The sequence below is a fragment of the Carettochelys insculpta genome, chromosome 3 (assembly GCF_033958435.1).
Source record: "Carettochelys insculpta isolate YL-2023 chromosome 3, ASM3395843v1, whole genome shotgun sequence".
In the NCBI taxonomy this organism is placed as follows: domain Eukaryota; kingdom Metazoa; phylum Chordata; order Testudines; family Carettochelyidae; genus Carettochelys; species Carettochelys insculpta.
This window is the reverse complement of record NC_134139.1, coordinates 186529383-186550720: the sequence shown is the minus strand read 5'-3', so window position 1 is coordinate 186550720 and position 21338 is coordinate 186529383. Positions and strand designations below refer to the sequence as shown.

Here is a 21338-nt window from a genome sequence, read left to right as displayed (position 1 = left end):
ACAACAGTAACTTCTCCTTCGAGTGCTCCCTGCAGGTGCTCCACATAGGTGTTGGTGTGTCCCTGCGCTGTAGTTGGTGATCTTTGCAGAGCAGTGCCCTTGACCCCCTCCCACTGCATGCATGGAAGCCAGCAGGTAACATCACCACACTGAGGAGAAAATGCACAGCCCCATGTGGGAATGGGTGTTGTGGCACAATGTCCAAGTAGATTATAGATTCTTTTCGCACTGCATACCAACTTGGAGGCAAACAGCCACCACAGACTAATCAAGCCCACTTGACACAAGCAATGGCTGCAACAATTGCCTTCCTTGGCAATGTCCCTCTGGTAGACCTCTGTAGAGTGGCACCTGGTCCTCACATCATACGTTTGCAAAGAATTATGCACTGCAGAAAGGGCCAATACCTGTCACTGCCTTGGCAGATGCCATTTTTCATCATTCCACTTCAAAGACTCCACTACCCACCTCCGGCAAGTGAGTACTGCTACGGCGTCACCTACGTGGAGCACCTTCAGGGAGCACTCAGAGGAGAAGGAGAATTTACTCGCCTTGGTGCAGTAACGATAGTTCTCTGAGATGTGTCCCTGTGGGTGCTCCATGACCCACCCTCACACCCCTCTACTTGGGGCCTGTAAGAACTTCAGGTGAAAAAGGAAGAGAGGAAAGCTGTGCCGCACGCTGTCTCCTCAGTGCAGTGATGTCCCCTGCTGGCTCCTATGTACGTGTGGCATTCAGGGCGTGAAGGGGTGCTGCTCTACAAAGCTTCCGATCTGCAGCGCAGGGGCGCACTGACGCCTCCTTGGAGCAGCTGCAGGGACACATCTCAGAGAATTTCATTACTGCACCACGGTGAGTAACTTCTCCTTTCTCTACAGTGTACAGCTTCAAAATGCTGGGTTTTTTCCATAACCAGAGTGGGGGAATTTTATCTTATCTTCTCCCTAGAGATTTCTCAAGAAATCTACTTCAACATATCGTCCCACAAGTCTGTATTTTGTCTGGCACATTTTCAGTATAGTTTTTTAAAATGCTAAGCATCCCATTTGTCATATACACACCCTGTCTCCAAGAGAGTACATACAGTCTCACCCCAGAAGAATACACAAACCATTCAAACAATGCAGTATGGTCTTCCAAAGATATGTCACGTGTGGCGTTTCTACTCTGGTCTCACCAGTAACAAAACTCTCTCCACACCTTCCAGACAGCTACCTGAGAAGTAATTCATCCAATTCTCAGCTTTTGTTTGGTGGTCTTTATAACTCCCCTCGTAGGCTTGTTAGTAGGCTCATTGATCCATAGCAGCAGAAATGTAACACTTTAAAGACTAACAAAATTATTTTTTGTTAGTCTTTAAAGTGCTACATTTCTGCTGCTTCATTTTATTGGAGTACAGACTAATATGGCTATCTCTCTGTTACTATTCATTGACCCATGCTCATTTTTATTAGAGAATTGAATATATTGTTGCATGTAATCTTACACCCATAAAAGCAACTCTAAAATGAAAATATTGTAAAATAATCAAGGATGGATTGTTTTCCTTAGTTTTTAAGCCTATGTTTGTATGCTAACAGGAAGATGAAGTTCAAGAAAACAGGCATAAGATGGAATGTGTTAAGCAGGATATGCAAAAGCAAAGGGGAAAAATGGAAGAACTGAGAAATATTCTACGAGTGGCTGAACATAAACTTGAAGAAATTAAAGAAAAACTTCACCAAGTAGAAGAAATAGCCAGTCCAGTGAAGGTAAAAATTATACAAATATACAGCTTTTAAAATCATACTTGAGTTCCATTTGCTATTAACAGTAGTACTAAATAAAGTAGAAAACAAAGGACCTAGGGAATTATTCCAGTCAGTCTAATTGTGGTATATGGAAGGATACCAGAACAAACTATTAATGAATTTGAAATCACCTGGAGAATAATAGGGAGATAAATAAAAGCTGGCATGTCAAGAAAAAAAATCATGCCAAACCCATTTTCTTCTTTGACAGGTTACTGGCCTATTGTGACTCGTTATAGAATCACAGAATCCTAGGTCTAGAAGGGACCTCGGGAGGTCCTCTAGTCCAGCCCCCCTGCCTGAAGCAGGATCAAGCCTAACTAAATCATCCCAGGAAGGAGTTTGTCAAGGCAGAGATCTTGACAAACCTTTAGGGGTGGAGATTCTACCACCTCTCTAGCTAAAGCATTCCACAACTCTCCTGATGAAATATCCAATCTACACCTCTCCCTCTGTAACTTCAGATCATTGCTCCCTTTTCTGCCATCCATCACTACTGAGAAAAGTGTCTCCATCCTCTTTAGAGCCCCCCTTCAGGAAATTGAAGACTGCTATCAGATCTCCCCTCACTCTTCTCTTCTGTAAACTAAACAAACCCAAGTTTCTCAACCTTTCCTCGTAGGCCATGTGCTCCAACCCGCTAATCATTTTCGTTTCCCTCTGCTGGACCTGCTCTGGTGTATCCACATCCTTTCTGTACTGGGGGGCCCAGAATTGGATGGAATACTCCAGATGAGGCCTCCCCAGTGCTGAATAGAGGGGCATAATAACTTCTTTAGATTTGCTGGAAATGTTTCTGCTAATGTACCCCAATATGCCATCAGCCTTCTTGGCTACAAGGGCACACTGTTGGCTCATATCTTGCCTCTCATCCGCCATAATCCCCGGGTCTTTTTCTCCTGTACCGCTGCTTAGCCAGTCGGTGCCCAGTGTGTAACAATACTTAAGATTCTTCCATCCCAGCTGCAGGACTGTGCGCTTGTCCTTGTTGAACCCATCAGATTTCTTTTGGCCTAATCCTCCAATTTATCTAGGTCACTCTAGAACCTGTTCCTACCCTCCAACGTTATCTACCTGTCCCCATAGCTTAGTGTCATTTGCATATTTGCTCAGGATGCAGTCCATCCCCTCATCCAGGTCATTAATAAAGACATTGAGAAATATCGGCCCTAGAACTGATCCTTGGGGCACCTCCCTTGAAACAACCACCAACCGTATATTGAGCTTTGATCACTGCCTATTGGGCCTGATCATCTAGCCAGCTTTCTATCCATCTTACAGTCCCTGTATCCAATCCATACTTCCTTAACTTATGGGCAAGTAAGTTGTGGGAGATGGTGTCAAAAGCTTTGCTAGAGTCCAGGTATAGCTCATCCATTGACTTCCCCATATCCACAGAGCCAGTTACCTCATCACAGAAGCTAATCAGATTGGTCAGGCATGGCCTGCCCTTGGTGAATTCATGCTGATTACTCTTGATTACTTTCCCCTCTTCCAAGTGCTTCAAAATAGATTATGGGAGGTTCCCTTCCATGGTTTTTCCAGAGACTGAGGTAAGACTGACCAGTCTATAGTTCCCCAGATTGTCCTTTTTCCCTTTTTAAAGATGTGCACTACATTAGCCTTTTTCCATTCATCTGGGACCTCTCCCCATCTCCATGGGTTTTCAAAGATAATAGCCAAAGGCTCTGCAGTGACATCTGCCAATTCACCCAGCACCTTTGGATGCATTAAATCCAGACTCATGGCTTTGTGCGTGTCTAGCTTTTCTAAATACAGTAAACCTGTCAGTTGCATGTATCTTGGGTTAACGCGACTGCCATCTCTGACAGGAGCGGGAAAGGCTTCCTGGTCCTGTCAGGGATGGCAGCTGTGAGTCAGGCTACTATCCCTGCAGGAGTGGTTTCCCAGTCCATGGAGTGTCAGGGAGCTGGGATCCAGGTGGCAGCCTGGCTTACCAGCTCCCCTCACCTTGCAGAGCTGGGAAACTGAGCAGAGCAGCAGCCTTGGTTAGTTTCCTGGCTCCAAGGAGTGGAGGGGAGCCCAGAGCCATTGCTGCCCCTGGTTCTTGTCTCCCCTTGACTTGCACGATAATTCGAGTTACGTGGGGGTTGTAGAAACACAGCCTTCACATAACTCAAGGCTAATTTTCCCCTGTGGGAACTTCAAAGTGTCAAAACTTTGAGCAGTAAAGGGACTTCGAAGTAGCACAGGCACTTTGAAGTGCCCATGGCTACACGCGTGCCGGCACTTTGAAGTTTGACTCTTTGAAGTTGCCGCGGGGGAAAATTAGCCTTATGAAGTGCTGTGTATTCACTGCAGCAATTCATTAGTAATCTCCCGTTGCCTTGATTACCATGCCCCCTTCAAAGTTGGGCGCAAGTGTAGACCCAGCCTTAGTTATCTGAAGAAATCCTTGTCTACCTCATCTATCTGATCTGGTGGCCTATAGCAGCCACCACTCAAACCATCACCTCTGTTGCTTCTGCTTCAAAGTTTAACTCAGACTCTCAACTAGCTTTTCTCCCTCCATTTACTGGAGCTCTGGGCAATCATACTGCTGTCTCACATACATCACAGCTCCTCCTCCTCTTCTCCCCTGCCTGTCCTTACTGTACAGTTTATTCCCTTCCATGACAGTGCTCCAGTTATGTGAGTCATCTCACCAAGTCTCCATTATTCCGGTCACTTCATACTACCTTATATGTGCCGGTGGTTTTAGTGAGGCACTTGATGCAGTCCTGTATGTCATTTTCATAAGCAAACTAGGGAAATGCAACTCTTAAGTTAAGTTATTGTCTGAACAATCATACTCAGAATAAGTTGCTGTGAAGCCTGGAGGAAGTATTTAGTGGGCTCTTGCAGGGGAGTGCTGGATCTAGTACTATTCAGTATTTTTGTTAAGGACCTCAATGTAATAGAGAGTATTTTCATAAAATGTTGAGGATAATTCTAAGCTGGGAGGGTTTACAAATGCTTTAGAGGTCAGTGAACTTAAATTCTCCCATTGATTTGAGCAGGGTGAAATTCAGTAACAGTAAGTTCTTCTTCGAGTGTCCCCGTGGGTGCTCCACAATAGGTGTCGGGCTTGCCCGGCGCCGCAGATTGGATCTTCCAAGCAGTTTCTGCCGGACCGCGCATGCGCCGGCGCGCGCCGCTCCCTTGCGCGCTCCTGGCCATGTGCGCGATCCGGTCCCCGCCAGTTCCTCTTAACCGCCGTCGGCTGCAGACGGAATCCGACTAGGCTAAGGCCAAGTTAGCATATTCAATAGGCTTTAACTGTTTTTCTTTAAAGTTTTCAAGTTCTTAGGCTACTGCAAGTTAGCCGGTTGTTATTTTTCAAAAAACAAACAAACAAACAAACAAACAAACAGCAAGCGGGACAGCTTTCAGTCCAGTCCCAGTAACAAGCGCCGGAGGCCAGGAGCATAGGGCCATCAGCCCTCCTGCTGCGGCAGGCTATCAGAAGGGGAAAACAGCACAGAGAAGGTGCTAAGTACCCGTTTAACAACTGAAAGACTCACCAACAATGTCCTCTTCAGGATTTAAGAAATGTGAGTCCTGCCAAGAGGCAATGCCAGCGTCTGATGGGCACAGTCTATGCATAAGGTGCCTTGGGGAGTCCCATGTTGCACAGAAATGCTCCTTCTGTGCAAAACTAACAGCCAGAGCAAGGAGGGACAGGGAGATGCGGCTTAAAATGCTGCTCTTCGACAAGGCCCTCCAGCCAGACGTGCCGGAGCGGCCGCAGCAGGAGGGACCCTCTGGGGCCCATAAAAGGAAAGCTGCCTCCCTCACCCCATCAGCGCAAAAACGGAGGAAAGCCTCCCCAGCCCGATCCCTGCCGGCAGCAACAGCGAGCGGGACGGGAGGAGCGAGCAGCCCCCAGCCGCAGCAACAGCTGATCAGCGGCGGCACGGAGAGCCACGTGGCAGCGGCTCAGCCTCCGATAATCAAGCAGCCGCCCCGCACCGCAGGCAGGGCGGCGGCTAAGCAAGCGCCAGTACTGGTGGCACCGCAAGCAGCAGCACCGACCCCCGGGGAACCAGTGGTGCAGAGCGCGCAGGCACGCAGCCTGCAGGCACCGGAGGACACCGCACGTGCGGCACCGCCCTCGAGCGTGCCGAGCACGGCGCGGACAGGGCAGAGATCCCCTACACATCAAGGGGCGGAGTTACCTCCTCCAGGGAGGGGGAAGGCTGCACACAAGACGAGGCATCGCAGCCCCTCTCCAGACAGGGCTGTGGAGTTGCTTTCCCACAGCCCTCCGCTTATGTTGTAGACTCCAACTAGAAGGCAGGGGTCCCCCCTAGCCTACCTGGAGCCCCCGTCTCCATTTTTGCAACCAGCCTCACCCTGGCTGGGACCACCTTCACCCTTCCTGGGGTTTGAACCGCTGGAATACTATTCAAAATCGCTCTCTCCAGCGTCCCAGATCTCTCGACGATCTCGCTCCCCCAGACGCAGAGGGTATGCACCAAGGGAGTGGTCTAGGTCACCTTCCCAAGAACAGCGCCTATACTGCCATGGGCGCCCCTATCACGCGGGGCATAGACACCATCGGCAATCTACTAGGGAAAGATCCCCACAGACGATCGCGTATCCCCGAGGGCAATTGCGACTGGGGACAGAGACTCAAGCATCTCAGGGGGGACTGGTTATGGAACCCCGAGATTTTCCCTCGCAAACCTCTAGTGAGAGGGTGTACCATCACCAACAGGAACCGGAAGGGTCCAGAGAGACGTACCCCAGCGGTTCCTCGCTCTCCTCCCCAGACGAGGCTACGGCCCCGGGGGACGTCCATCCCCCGGACGATCTCAAACAGTTTCAAGAGCTTTTTAAGAGGGTGGCCTTCACGCAAGGCATCCAGACAGCAGAGGTGCAAGAGAAACACCATAAGCTCCTCAAAAATCTGAGACCTCCGGCCTCCTCCAAAGTAGCAATACCGCTTGATGAAGCAATCTTGGAGTCCGCCACTATGATATGGCAGACCCCTGCGACTATTCCGCCTGTCCACAAGAGAGCGGATAAGAAATACTTCGTGCCGGCGAAGGGCATGGAGTTCCTGTTCAGCCACCCACAGCCAAATTCCTTGGTGGTGGAGTCGTCGCAACAAAGATCAAAGACATCTCAATTCAGGACAGGGGGAACAGACAAAGATGCCAAGAAGCTAGAGCTGTTCGGCAGAAAGGTCTACTCCTCCTCCACTCTAATGTTGTGAATGGCAAATTACGCAGCGCACTTAGCGAACCATAATTTCAACAACTATTCTAGGTTAACCTCCCTCATGGACTCGCTTCCAGAGGACAAAAAGCCGGTGCTCAAGGCCATCGTGCAAGAAGGCTACGCGGCCTCGAGGACGGGAGTTCAGATCGCCCTGGACGTTGCGGACACAGCAGCACGTTCCACAGCTATGGCAGTGGTGATGCGAAGGGAGTCCTGGCTCCAGACTTCGGGTATACCGAGGGATCTGCAGGTGAAGATAGTTGACCTTCCCTTCGACTCGCAGAAGCTGTTTGCTGAATCAACTGACTCGGTCCTTCATTCCAGTAAAGATTCAAGAGCCACACTCGGGACCCTGGGGATTTACACCCCTCCATACAAAAAGAAAAAGTACTACCCTCAACAAAGACGGTGCCAGTACCAGCAACAGCGTCCCCAGTACCACAGGGGTTACGAGCAAGGGCGACAGCAACAGCACCAGCAGTACAGAACTCCCAGGCGACGTTCCCAACAGAGCCGTGCGTCCTCGGGGCAGGGCCAAAGGCCACAAGTTTGACACACAGATCCAGGGCTGCGCCATCACTACCATCGCACAAGGTCATCCGAAGCGGCTATTCCACCATCGCCTCCGACCATTCTACGACCGGTGGCAAAGGATCACCACAGACAAATGGGTGCTGGAGATCATAGCCACGGGGTACACCATCCCCTTCCAGTCGCTCCCACCGCCACGACCTCCACCCAGGCCCCGCCTCCAGGAGGCCTCCCAAGTAGCGAGGCTCAAGCAGGAGGTAGACCATCTCATGCTCATAGGGGCAGTGGAAAGAGTGCCGGAGCAACTGCAAGGAAAAGGGTTCTACTCGAGGTACTTCCTCACGGAGAAAAAGACAGGAGGCTGGAGGCCCATCTTAGATCTTCGCGGCCTCAACCGGTACCTGCGCAAGCAACGCTTTCGGATGATCACAATCGCCTTCATCCTTACAGCACTGGACGATGGAGACTGGTTCGCAGCCCTCGATTTACAAGACGCGTACTTCCACATAACTATCCATCCGGCTCACCGGCGATTCCTCCGGTTCATGGTAGGCAACGAACACTTCCAGTACAAGGTCCTACCGTTTGGCCTCTCCTCGGCCCCCAGAGTCTTCACCAAGACCTTGGCGGTGGTGTCAGCCTACCTGCACAGACAGGGGGTATTTATATTCCCGTATCTGGACGACTGCCTGTTCAAAGGGGCCTCGAAGGGGGAGGTACTACGCATGATACGCGTCACAGCAAACACGTTCTCTTCACTCGGCCTGGTTATCAATCTGGCAAAATCAAAAATAGACCCCACACAGGACATAGCGTTCATAGGGGCTCGCATAAACTCTGTTACAGCGAGAGTATATCTACCAGAGGCTCGCTTTCGGGCCATCGGCTCCCTCGTGCAGGTCATCACCTTGAGCCCTCCGGTGCCGGTCTTGATGTGCTTACAGCTGCTGGGCCACATGGCAGCGGCGACGTTTGTAGTACAGAACGCCAGGTTGCACATGCGCAGCATGCAGCACTGGCTGGCGAGCGTATACAAACCGGCAGTACACGCCGTTCACAGGGTGGTGTCGCCCACACCGGAGGTGCGCAAATCCCTCCAATGGTGGGTAAACCCCAGGAACTTGCTAACAGGGGTACCCTTCCACCAGCCACAAATATCGGTTTTTCTCACTACAGATGCCTCTCCTCATAGGGTGGGGAGCGCACATGGGCAAAGAGGTGACTCAAGGACTGTGGTCATCCACGGAGCAGTCACTACACATAAATATACTGGAGCTCAGAGCAGTGTTCAACGCCTGCAGACTCTTTCGAGACCATATACAAGGCAAAGTCGTCGGGATCAGTACAGACAATACCTCCACCATGTTTTATATAAACAGGCAAGGAGGAGCTCGATCCCGTGCCTTATGTGCGGAAGCAGTCCGCTTATGGAACTGGTGCATCGCCAACAACATAATCTTGAAAGCCTCATACTTGCCAGGTGCGCACAATGTGAAGGCAGACCTGCTGAGCAGGCATTTTGCACTCACACACGAGTGGCAGATCCGTCCCGATCTGCTACGGCCGATTTTCCACGTATGGGGTTTTCCCCAGATAGACCTGTTTGCCACTCAGCACAACAAGAGGTGCCCATGATTCTGCGCCAGGGCAGGACTGGGATGGGGGTCCCTGGGGGACGCGTTCGCGATCCCGTGGAGGGGCCCCCTGCTTTATGCTTTTCCTCCCACAGTGCTGATCCACAAAGTCTTGCAGAAAGCCAGGAGGGAAGGGGCCCGGATGATCCTGATAGTCCCAACGTGGGATCGACAACAGTGGTTCCCCCTACTCCTGCGCATGTCGGACCGTCCACCGATGCCTCTTCCGGTGGCGCCGGATCTGCTCACGCAAGCCCAGGGGTCCATAGTGCACCCATACCCCCAAAGCCTGCGACTACAAGCGTGGTTAATCCATGGCTCAGCTCCCTAGAGAGCACATGCACAGAGGAAGTGCAGCAAGTCCTAGAAAGTAGCAGGAGGACTTCCACCAGGAAGACCTACAAGCAGAAATGGACTCGCTTCACGGCTTGGTGTTCTACCAAACAGCTGGCCCCCCTTTTGGTGCCTATACCTACAATACTAGAGTATTTACTGGACCTCAAGAGAGGAGGACTCTCGCTATCCTCGTTGAAGGTCCACCTTGCCGCCATCTCGGCGTTCAGGCACGAGGAGGAAGGGCACACGGTGTTCGCCCATCCTATGGTTACCAGGTTCCTCAAAGGGTTGGTAAACCTATACCCCCCTCGGAAACCGATTCCACCTTCGTGGAACTTGGACCTGGTGCTTACCACGCTAATGGGACCACCGTTCGAGCCCTTGGCCACGGTCCCCCTCCGCCTCCTTACAATAAAGACGACCTTTCTTCTTGCAATTACGTCAGCTCGTAGGGTGAGCGAGCTTGCGGCAGTCATGGCAACGCCACGCTGCACTGTTTTTTCCAAGGAGGCGGTAACCATACGGCTGCATCCAGCCTTTGTTCCCAAAGTTTCTTCTGAGTTTCACATTAACGAACCTATTGTTCTACCCTCGTTTTATCCAAAGCCTCATAACTCCAACGAAGAGGCGCGCCTATACCTCCTGGACGTGAGGAGGGCGCTAGCCTTCTACGTAGACAGGACCGAGTCATTCTGGGAAATGGATAGACTCCTAGTCTCCCTCGCTCCCAAATCAAAAGGAGAAGGTCTCTCCTCGCAGAGAATCTCAAAGCACATTGTATCCTGCATAAAAATGTCCTACGAACTCAAAGACTCCTTTACTGGCCACGCCCAGGGCTCATTCCACTAGGGCGGTGGCAGCATCAACAGCCTTTTTCAAGGGCGTTGCATTAAAAGACATTTGCAGAGCGGCGACCTGGTCATCCTATGACACCTTCGCCAAACATTACGCCCTTCACAGGGTATTCCAAGAGGATACCCGTCTCTCTACAGCGGTCCTCTTGGGGACAAGCTGCACATAATCCGATTGCCCACCTCCTATCTTGGGTTACTGCTGGGTAGTCACCTACTGTGGAGCACCCACGGGGACACTCGAAGAAGAAAGACAGGTTACTCACCGTAGTAATGGTGGTTCTTCAAGATGTGTCCCCGTGGGTGCTCCACTACCCGCCCATTCTCCCCGCTTCGGATCTCTGTTAGTGTTTTGCAGGGGCATCCGAGGCCGTTGGTCGAGGAACTGGCGGGGACCGGATCGCGCGCAAGGGAGCGGCATGCGCCGGCGCATGCGCGGTCCGGCAGAAACTGCTTGGAAGATCCGATCTGCGGCGCCGGGCAAGCCCGACACCTATTGTGGAGCACCCACAGGGACACATCTCGAAGAACCACCGTTACTACGGTGAGTAACCTGTCTTTTAAAATCCTACCATTAGGAAAGAAAAATTGAATTCAGCATTTCAAAATGGGATAGAGGAGGCTAAGTAACAACGCTGCTGAAAAAGGCCAAAGTGCTAGGTGTCACAGATTGAATAGGATCCAACAATACAATGATGTCAAAATGACTAATACTGTGGTTTTTAACAGGAGCATTGTAAGAAAATAAAGGTTATTGTTTTGCCTTACTTGGAGTTTGGTAAGGTTTCATTTTGGGGTATTGTTTTCACCTTCTGACAATTTAAGAAATGTGAGGACAAATTGGAGACAGTCCCAGGATACACAGCAAAAAATGATGCAAGGTTTAGAAAAGTTTGCCTGTGAGGAAATGCAAAAAAAACTGGTTATTTGAATGTTTGTTTGAAAATTGATTCCTTAATTATTTGTTCCATTTATTTTTCCAAGTATAGCAGTTAAACTGACTGGTGTAATTCCCTAGGTTGTGTTTACTTCCCTCTTTATACATTTATTGTTTTCCAGTCTTCTGAAATATTTCCAATCTTTGACTTTTTAAACTTTATCGCTAATGGCTCAGATATATCCTTAATCAGGCTCTGGTGACTTTGACATCTCATTTGTCTAAGTATTCTTTAATTTGTTCTTTTCCTATTTTACCCTTTCAACCTAGCTCAGTTTTACTGGCATTCACTGTGTTAGGTGTCCACTCACTATCAGCCTTCTTGGTGAAAATCAAAAACATGAAGTCATTAAGCTTTTTCTGCCATTTTCTGTTTTTTTTTTTCTCCCTTTATGTAATAATGGTCTTATCCTGAGCATGCCTCCTCAAACTCTGATGTTTATAGTTTATACTGCAAAAAGGAGCTCAAGGTGAAGTGGTGGAATTTACATACACAGTTTTGGTTACTCAAGACTACAGATGAATACTAGAAATTTCAAAGGGAAACTTGAAGCTAGAAGATTGTGGCCAGCTGAATGATGGATGAAATTCAGTACAGGTTAAACCTCTCCTAATCTGGAACTCTGTCATCCAGCAACATTGGTAATCCAGCATGATTTCAGTTAGAGGGATGACCACTTACGATGGGTGTGGCCAAGTTTCCTATGGTCCCCTGAAATTGGTTTATAGACACCAGTCCTGGCTTTCAGTGTTCTGTGCTGTTGTTTAGATATAATTTATCCCTAAATGTCTTCTAAGAGATGTGATGAAATGGGGGGAGTGCATGTGAGAGTCAGGCTGGATGTGTGTGAGACAGGCAGAGCAGCTCCCAGCGGCTAAGGATGACCCCCTGGGGCTGTAACCTAAGCTGGCAGGTTACACCTCTGCCCTGAACAAAGAGCAGGGAGGAGCTGAGAGGGTTTTGAATTTGGGGCAGCAGTGAGAAGGTGGGGGTAGAGGGAGCCTGCCTGGCGAGGGGGGAAGCTACACCCTAGAGGGGTACCCCTTGGGCTCCTCTCCCCCAGGATGGGTTGGAATGACTGTCTCTGATTGCTGCACTGACTCTTCTGTGAGAAAGTATTCCTCTGTCACCTAATAAACTTCCTGTTCTACCTGCTGAGTGAGAGTCGCTAATGGCTGCAGACGGGGTGCAGTGCTTGGGGACCTCTGAACCCCATCACACTCAAGAGCCCAGTAAACAATGGAAGTGTTGGTAATGTGCTAGAAAATATTGACCTTCCATGGTCCAGCAAATTCTCTTGTGTGCCTGCAGCTGGGCCCACCTCTGGGGCCAGAGGAGCCACTGCTCAGGCCGCTCTGTGCTTGTCCCACCAAGGGTGGTGTGCATACATGTGGGCAGGTGGCACTTGTGTACACACCCTACTCCTGGTGGGAGGAGCATGCAGCTTCTCCATTGCACCCCGCTGTGGAGGCAGCCCCTCTGACCTTAGTGGTTTCAGTGGTGGCAATGGCTCTGGCAGCTCTCTGAGTTGCCGGCATTTATTTGGAGAGAGGAAGGAGAGTTGGGGAGCCTGTGGGTGGAGGATAGTTGCAAATATACAGACTGTTCCAATTTAACAGACTTCTGTACTTAACAGACATCCCTCTCCCCATTAGTCTATTAAAATGGAGGGATTACTGTATTCCTTTAGAGACCATATGCAGCCCCTAAATGTTACCGGTGGGGCAGTGGAGCAATATGAGGCATTCTATTATTCTTTTCCCAGAACTGAGTCTGTTCCTGCCACTGGAGTTCAGAGAGAGTGACATTATTAAATGTGAAAATCTACAAACTATTAGCAAAGTGATTAAACTACCCCATTTTAAGTTGGTACATTTCGGGGAGTTGCTCACAAATCTCCTACAATCAGTTTAAATGTGACTTTTTAATTTGCTCCCCACAGGATGAATTAAACCAAGCAGACCTGGAAGTGGAAAAGAGTAAACACCACTGGCAGCACTATGAAGAGAAACACAAAGAGCATTTGGCATCCATAAAAAAACTTAAAGAACAGCTAGCTGCTAAAGAAAAGGAATTAAAGGTATGAGGGTTTTTGACAATTTATAGGGAATAGAAGTTGTGCATTTATTACTTGGACAATCACGTGTCCCTGCTGGTAAGTGACACCTTTGTTATCTTAGAACTAGTCTTATAGTCCCTTGCTCTGACCCCAAGTACCCAAGAAATCTGTCTTGAGTACTGTTATCTGTATTTTAGTTATCTTTAAGCATTGATAGCTAGGTGAAGTAAAAAAGAACTTGTAAGTGTATGGGGTCTGGTTTGCTGCTGTTGTGTGTCTCAATGAAACATTATTGTGCTTTTAAGCCTACCAATTAACTTAAGTCTTTCTGCAGCTTGCCATCTCTCACAGTTCTGGACATTGGGGCTGTTCCCTTGTCTCTGCTACTCACAGCTACTCCACTCTCGCACACTGCCACCGCAGACAGTTGTGGTTTCTTTTGCTTCTGTCTTCCCTCCTCCAATTTTAACTTTTCTGAACTGAAACTTTTATCCTTGGCAGAAGGAGCAATATTCTCCCTCATATCTGTTAATCTTTCTGGATTTAACACTCTTTCTCTCTCCACTCTCTGTCTCTAAGCTTTCCCTAATACATCTCCCTTTGGGCTCTGCTGCTCTTTAGAGGCATGACAGAGCAGCAAAGAAAGCACCAGATTAAATTAAAAAGCAAAGGTAAAAATAAAAATTGAGTACTTCAGAAGCATGAAATCTACTATATAGCTAGGCATCTGCATGATCAAGACAGTAAAGGAGCACTCAAGGATGATAAGGCTATTGCAGAGAAACTAAGGGCAGGTCTACGCTAGACCTGACAGTCTATTTCAGATGTGCAATTTTAGCTCTGGCAATTGTGTAGCTAGAATTAATTTATCAGAAATCAACTTATTTGACTGCCTTCGCTAAGAAAGGTCAATGAGAACATTTCTCCCGTCGACATCCTTTACTCCTTGCTATACAGAGGAGTACAGGAGTTGACTGCTGACCCCAGAGAGGTCGATTTTGTGCATCTTTACCAGACACCCAAAATTGAACACTGGAAGATCAACCCTGACTAGGCTGATCTTTGTGGAAGTGTAGACAAACCCTTAATGAATTCTTTTCTTTGGTCTTCATGGCTGAGGATGTAAAATAGATTCCCAAATATGAGTGGTTCTTTTTAGATAACAGATCTAAGGACATGTTCCAGTTGAGTGTCATTAAAGGAAATTTTGGAACAAACTGCTAAATTAAACAGTAATAAGTCACCAGGACCACATGGTAGTCACTGAAGAAATCTGACAAATCAAAAATGAAATTGCAGGACTGCTAACTGCAGTGTGTAACCTATCATTTTAATCAATGTCTCTACCAGAAAATTGAAGGATAGCTCCTATGACACCAATTTCTGTATTTAAATAAATGTTAATAAAGCTCCAGAGGTAATCCTGTCAAAGGCTTGTAAGCCTATCTTCAGTACAGGACAAATTGGTTGAAACTGTAATAAAGAACAGAAGCGTCAGACAGATCAACATGATTTGTTGGGGAGGGAATCAACATGCGTTTTGTAAAGGGAAATCATGCCCCGCTAATCTACTGCAGGTTGCACCTCTCAAATCTGGTACCCTCTCATACGGCAATATCCGTGGTCTGACAGGTGCCTTCCTATGTACAACTTTCTTAAATTTAAGCCCTACAGTGACTAGCAAATGGTGATGGGAGCACGATTTGGAAATCTGGAAGCTTTTAGTCATGGACCAGCATGTAGACAGTGGATGTGTTTATCAGTTGTTCCGTTTTAGGGGCTGAAGTCATAGAACAGTCCATGACTGAGCATCCCTATTTAGGATCTGCTCTACTCACCCACGAAGGGAGGGGATTAGAAAAGGTTCCATGAGTGTAGTCAACCTCAGCCCTCCTGACTGGATAACCGCATCCAGTGGGTTCGCCTCTGTGCAGTCAAAATTAAATGGTGAATTTTGAAACATGGAAAATTTGGACTCTAATGGACAACCCAGCCAATGGGCAACCCAGAGGATGCACAGCGATTATTGCCCACGAGCTGTGACAAGTTGACATTGATATTGCAGCCTTGACAGAAACACACAAACCAGAAGAACTAAGAGAAGAAGATAGAGGGTACACCTTTTTGTGGAAAGGACCCCCAAAGGAAGAAAAATGAATTCATTGAGTAGGATTTGCCATCAAGAATGAGCTGACAAAGATGCTATCTGAAGTTCTGGTAGGTCCAGAAGAGATGTGGACCTCTGGCAGACTACCATCGGCAAAAGAGTCATCAATAGCAACTCCAATGGAGTGCTCCTTCTCACGACGTGCAGAACACAAGTCTGTCATCATGAACAGCCCTCTTCCACCAGAAAAACAAATTAAGACCTCATGGCAGTATCCTCCATCGAAGCATTGGCACCTATATCATCTACTCTTGGAACTGGTGTGATCTCCTTCTCACATGTGTAATTACTAGTGCTGGTGACTGCTGGACTGATCACTGCCTTATTTGATCCACAGTGATAAATAGGACTATCACAAAATGGAGAACTCAGAGGAAACTAATCCAACACAAGATCAACATAAAAAGCTTGAAGCACTGCATCAGATGAAATAACTTCCAGATAGTGCTCCAAAGGAAGCTGCCGACAGTACATCCTGAAGATGTGGAAGAACGCTGGTGTCAGTTAAAAAAAATACCATCACTGGAGCTTGTGGAGAAACCATTGGCTACCAGTCCAGGAAGCATCAGGACTAGTTTGAGAATGATCTGGAAATTGAATGCCTGGTTGAGGTGAAAAGGAAAGCCTTTAGGACTTAGCAAACTAACGTCAACTGCACAACAAAGAAGCGCTTGCCAAGGCAAAAGTCCAGTATAAAACAAGGAGTCTGAAAAACCAGTGGTGGGCTGAGAAGGCACAAGAATGCCAACATCTTGCAGGCATCAACAATACAAGAAGATTTTTCAGTGTCACCAAAACTGTTTATGGACTGAAAAACCATGGAATCTGTGGAATCTGTCCCCTGAGATCAAAGGATGGTACCCCGCTCTTGAAAGACAGTGGAGCCATTGCTTCTCTCTGGAAGAAGCACCATAATGAGCTCTTGAACCACACCTGCACCATGGTCCTAGAAGCCCTAGATCATCTTCCTCAGCAGCTGCCTAGGGGTGATTTTGTAACACTTCCTCTCCTGAATGAGGTTCAAAGTGATCAAGTGCAACAAGGCACCAGGACTAGAATCCTCGCCAGAGTCTTCAAAGAAAGTGGGCCAGACCTCGACAAACAAGTCCACCTCCTGCTTCTCCAGATCTGTGAAAGAGAGCAGATGTCATGAGAGTTCAGAGACTTCTCTTCAAGAAGAATGAGAGGTCAGACTGTGGAAACTATCATGGCATCTCCCTCCTGGCAACAGCAGGGAAAACCTTAGCTTGAATCCTTGCATACCTACTCCTACCCCCCTCAGAAGAAATTTTCCCAGAATCTGTGTGGCTTCCAACCATTTTGAGGAACAGCGGACATGATCTTCGCTGTCCAGCAACTGCATAAAAAGTGTTTGTGAACAAAATCAAGACTTTTATATGAGTTTCATTGATTAACCAAAGCATTCAACTTAATTAGTCATAGTGTCCCGTGGGCCATCTGTTCAATGATCAGCTGCCCCCAAAGATTCACTAGCATCTATAGGGTGTTTAATTACAACATGACTGCCACAGTATTGAGCAGCAGTGGAGCCCAAAGTGACCCCTTTGAGGTCAAAAGGGGAGCAAAAAAGGCTGCATCATTATGCCATCATTGTTCTGCCTCTTTGTCTGCATGACCCTTCACCTCGTTGATAGCAAGCTTCCAGATGGTGTGAAGTTTGTCTGCAAAATGAATGGGAAGCTTTTCAGTCTCAAGAGACTGGAGGCTAAAGTCAAGATCCTCATGACCTTGACCATGAAGCTCCAATAACGGATGACAACATGGTCACTGCTCTTTGTCCCGGAGCCCTTCAGACCATCTTTGGTGCTTTCACCAAAGCACATGAGAATCTCTGCATCAAACTGAATGTCAAAAAGACCAAGGTGCTCCACCAACCGTCGCCAGTGGGATAATCTGCTGTACCTTCTATTGAAGTCAACTGAGAACTGCTGGAAAACGTGGAGCATTTCCTGTACCCTGGAAGTAATCTTTCCACTAAAGTCGACATTAGCACAGAAATCTGGCATTGTCTAAGCTGTGCAGGCTCTGCTTTTGCCAAACTGAGACAAAGGGAGCTGGAAAACTGGCACAAATCTCCTTATATACCATACAGTGGTTATTCCAGTGCTACTGTAGGTGTGTGAAACCTGGGCAATGTACAATCATCATTTTGAAGGCACTTGATCAATATTGTCAATGCTGCCTCAGGAGAATCCTAAATATCTCTTGGGAGGATAGGCATGCGAACAGTAGCATCCTGGAAGAGTCAAACAGGACCAGCATTGAAGCTATTGCCATTCACCAACAACTTTGTTGGAATAGTCCATGTGGTTTGGATGTCTGATCAGTGCCCCCCAAAACAGATTCTGTTTTCAGAGTTGAAGGAAGGATAGAGTTGCTTTGGAGGCCAGAGGAAGTGACATAAGTACATGCTGAATACAGAAATGAAAGGGTGGCATTGGTGTCAACACTTGAGAGAACCTTGCCCAGGACCGTCCCCAGTGGCGAGCAGTAATCTGTGAGTGGGTTGCGCAATTTGAGGTGTCCTGCTGCAGTGCCGATGAGGAAAGATGGTGAGAAGAAAAGACCATCAAAAACTGCCCCGCATCTCTCCAACAGCTACCAACACCTGTCCCTTCTGTGATAAGACCTGTGGCACCAGAATCAGACTGATCAGCCATTAATGGACTTGCAAATAGAAGGGTGACATGAAGACATTCTACTCATTATCGAATGACTGCCAAAAAGAGAAGGAATGCATATAGCATCAGAAACTTTTCAGTTCACCATAAATTCCCTTTTATGCAATTATTGGGAAATAGTTCTCCCACCATTTTATTCTAACCTGTAGAAGGTGTGGCATAAATTGGCATTCCTTGACTACCAAAGCTGTATCTCAAGTATTTGAAGTTCATATGTATCTTTTCATCCTATTCTGTCCAAATGCCAAGACCTTACACTTCTGCCTGAAACAATCTTGAAATTGTAGTAGCTGGCCTGCTAGGCATCTCAGATAGCTGTCCACATACGATCCTAGAAACAGGGGTGAGGGAGGCTGTAAGTTCCTTTTGGGGAAGATTTGTGAATTTTTCCATTTCTCTGCAGAGACATTCTTTAGAAAGAAGGTGTTCCATGGGTTGATTTTTCACATAGCCCCTTAGCTCATAGAGTTCTTGGTTTGTATGAGGGGAACTTCTATCTAAATTATTCTGCTATAATAGTCTCAGAGGGTTTGCTGTGTTAGTCTGTGGCTTCACAAACACCCAGTAATCCTGTAGCACCTTAAGGGCTAAGTTGCTACATGTCTGCTTTAATAATTAAATTTATTCTTTCCTTCCCTATCTTAATACTTCCCATGAATAATTAAAGGCTAGAGAAGCTTTGCAACAAAAGGATAAATTTATTATTTGATCATTTTCTTTCTTTTAGCTGCTTCTCTCTGAAATCCATCCATGTTGGTAGTCTGGCAAATGACTAGAATATAACTTGAAATTTTTTTCTGAAAGGAGTTTTAGACATAGACAGTTTTAATAAATTGGATCAGGTTGTTTTAATACTAATAATTGGTTGCTGGAGTGTTCCTACACCTGTGGACATTTTTTTTTCTGGTGGCCTGAAATGAAAAACAGAGTTTAGTCCTGTAACGTCCTGCTATAACAGTGTCTGAAGTCCAGAATGGAAAAGTCATGAACTCCAGAATTTTTCTCTTACTACTTTTCACATATTAACAACAGAAGGGAAGATGTAAATAAACAAATGTGTAGTATTTTTCAACATTTTAAACTTCTCCTTAGGAAAGGATTGCACAGGCCACACAAATCTACCCGGAACGGATAGAAGTCAACAGAACCGTCAAGAGTCTTGATACAGAAATGAATCGCTTAAGGGACAAGATAAATTCAGAAAGAGATCATCATGGAAACAGAGAAGAAATATTAAAGTAAACAATGTCTGCATATTTGGGGGGCGGTGGGTAGAATGATTGTTTCATTTTAATTAGCAGCAAACTTTTTAATAAGTCTAATATGACAGGCACTTTTCTTAAAATATGGAGTAGTCATAGACTTAAATATATTTGGCTGCTTATTGCATTATTTCAGCAGCTGCCAAATGTAGTGCTGTGTCTTCCAGAGAAGCTTAATAAAACGTGACCCCTATCACAGAACAGTTATGCAATTTCTAATTTTATATGCAATGGGATAAAAACAGGAAGAGTGGTGTAAGGAACTATTTGCTTTGTTTGTTGCTCTGGTAGGGACTTGGCCACTTCACTTTGCATGGCTTTTATCTAGACAGGATCCATCATACTCACTGAATTAAGTGGTGCCAGCTGCTGTGGATATTTGTATATTTGGCATTGGGGAATTCCTAGATTCAGGTAGTCAGGTGATTATCTAGTCCAGTGGTTCTCAGACTTATTTGATTGGTCCCCCTTCTTTGTGTCTGTAGTGGTTTGCAGATCAACCCTGCTCCACCACCTTCCCCCCCCGCTCCCGCCCACACCCCAAGTACATGTACTACTACCCTGCTCTGAAGGCAGAGTGGAGCGCAGCGACTGTTGTCTGGGTGGCTTACTCTGAAGCCAGCATTAGCAGCAGCACAGAAGTAAGTGGCAATATGAGAAGTGATAGAGTATTTATCAATATCACATTTCACAGCAGACTTAGAACTCTGTTACCACCCTCACTTCTGCTGCCACCGTAAGGTTGATAGCTGGAGCCCTGCTGTCTTCTGGTAAGCAATTTGGGCAGTGGGGAAGGTGTCTTCCACTCCTTGCTTATCCCGATCTCCTGAATGGGGTATGTGCAGAAGGCCATGCACAGCCACCTGGGGTTGACAGCCAGACCTTTTAAATAAATAAAGGCACCTACCACTCGCACTTACCTTGACATGTTCTCAGAATTCCTTTGTGAGGTTTGCCCCATAGTTTGAGAATTGCTGATCTAATGTGATCTCCTGCATGACACTCAACTTGGCTCACTAATTCTTAAATCAAGTCCAATAATTTATAATTGAACTAGAACTCTTCTAGAAAAAGAAATTTAATCTCGATTTCATAGGTAGCTAGAAGGCACTATTTTGATAATCTAATCTGTATAACACAAGCCATAGGATTTACTGAAAATAATTCTTAGACCATATTAGAAAATGGATTTAAATCGACCTTGACCATTGGTCAAATGTTCCCATGGTTAATTGCTTTTTTAGTTAAAATTTTATATTTATGTTTGTCTAGCTTCAGCTTTTGGCCAATGGACCATACTATTGGATTGAAGAGACAATTAAGTATTTGTTCCCCACATAGGTACTCTTAGACTATGTTCAAGTGATCCTTTAATCTTTTCTTTAAAATTGAACTTGAAACTGTCATTATAAGGCAGGTTTTCTAAACCTTTAATCATTTTGATGGCTCTTCTCTGAATCTTCTCCAATTTATCAACATCCTTTGTGAGCACCAAAACTGGATAGAGTATTTCAGCAGTGGTCAAACAAATGCCATATGCGGATGCAAAATACCTTCTTTATTCTTACTCCAGCAGATTCCACTGTTCAAAACACTGAAGAGCAAGAAAAGGTACAAGGTCATCTGACTCAGGAAGCTCCTCCTCTGCTGAGGAAGGGGAGCTCTGAGGTTTTAGTTATGAACAGGACAAGTTAAAAATGCAGCCAGGGTTTTCTCCTTGATGTATTAATCACATGTGAGAGGTTGTGTCCATAAACCAGATCCAGTCTGAAAAGAAAACCGAGTACAAGCCTAAAAGCAAATATTTGCTTTCCAAATCCTCATCTGAGAAGCCGTTTTCCT

General features: G+C 46.7%; 1 protein-coding gene across 9 annotated transcripts in view; it reads left to right on the top strand.

The window, feature by feature from the left end:
• Positions 1-21338, top strand: part of SMC6 (structural maintenance of chromosomes 6) — an 83180-nt gene that overhangs the window by 41057 nt on the left and 20785 nt on the right. For 7 of the 9 annotated variants that reach the window (XM_074991292.1, XM_074991293.1, XM_074991295.1 and 4 more), the window contains exons 20-22: positions 1581-1751; positions 13249-13386; positions 19327-19472. In XM_074991292.1, coding sequence (XP_074847393.1) covers positions 1581-1751; positions 13249-13386; positions 19327-19472 — 455 coding nt within the window. Of the gene's footprint in view, positions 1-1580; positions 1752-13248; positions 13387-19326; positions 19473-19981; positions 20138-21338 lie in introns of all 9 variants that reach the window. The other 2 variants (XR_012645125.1, XR_012645126.1) reach the window with 2 other exon arrangements.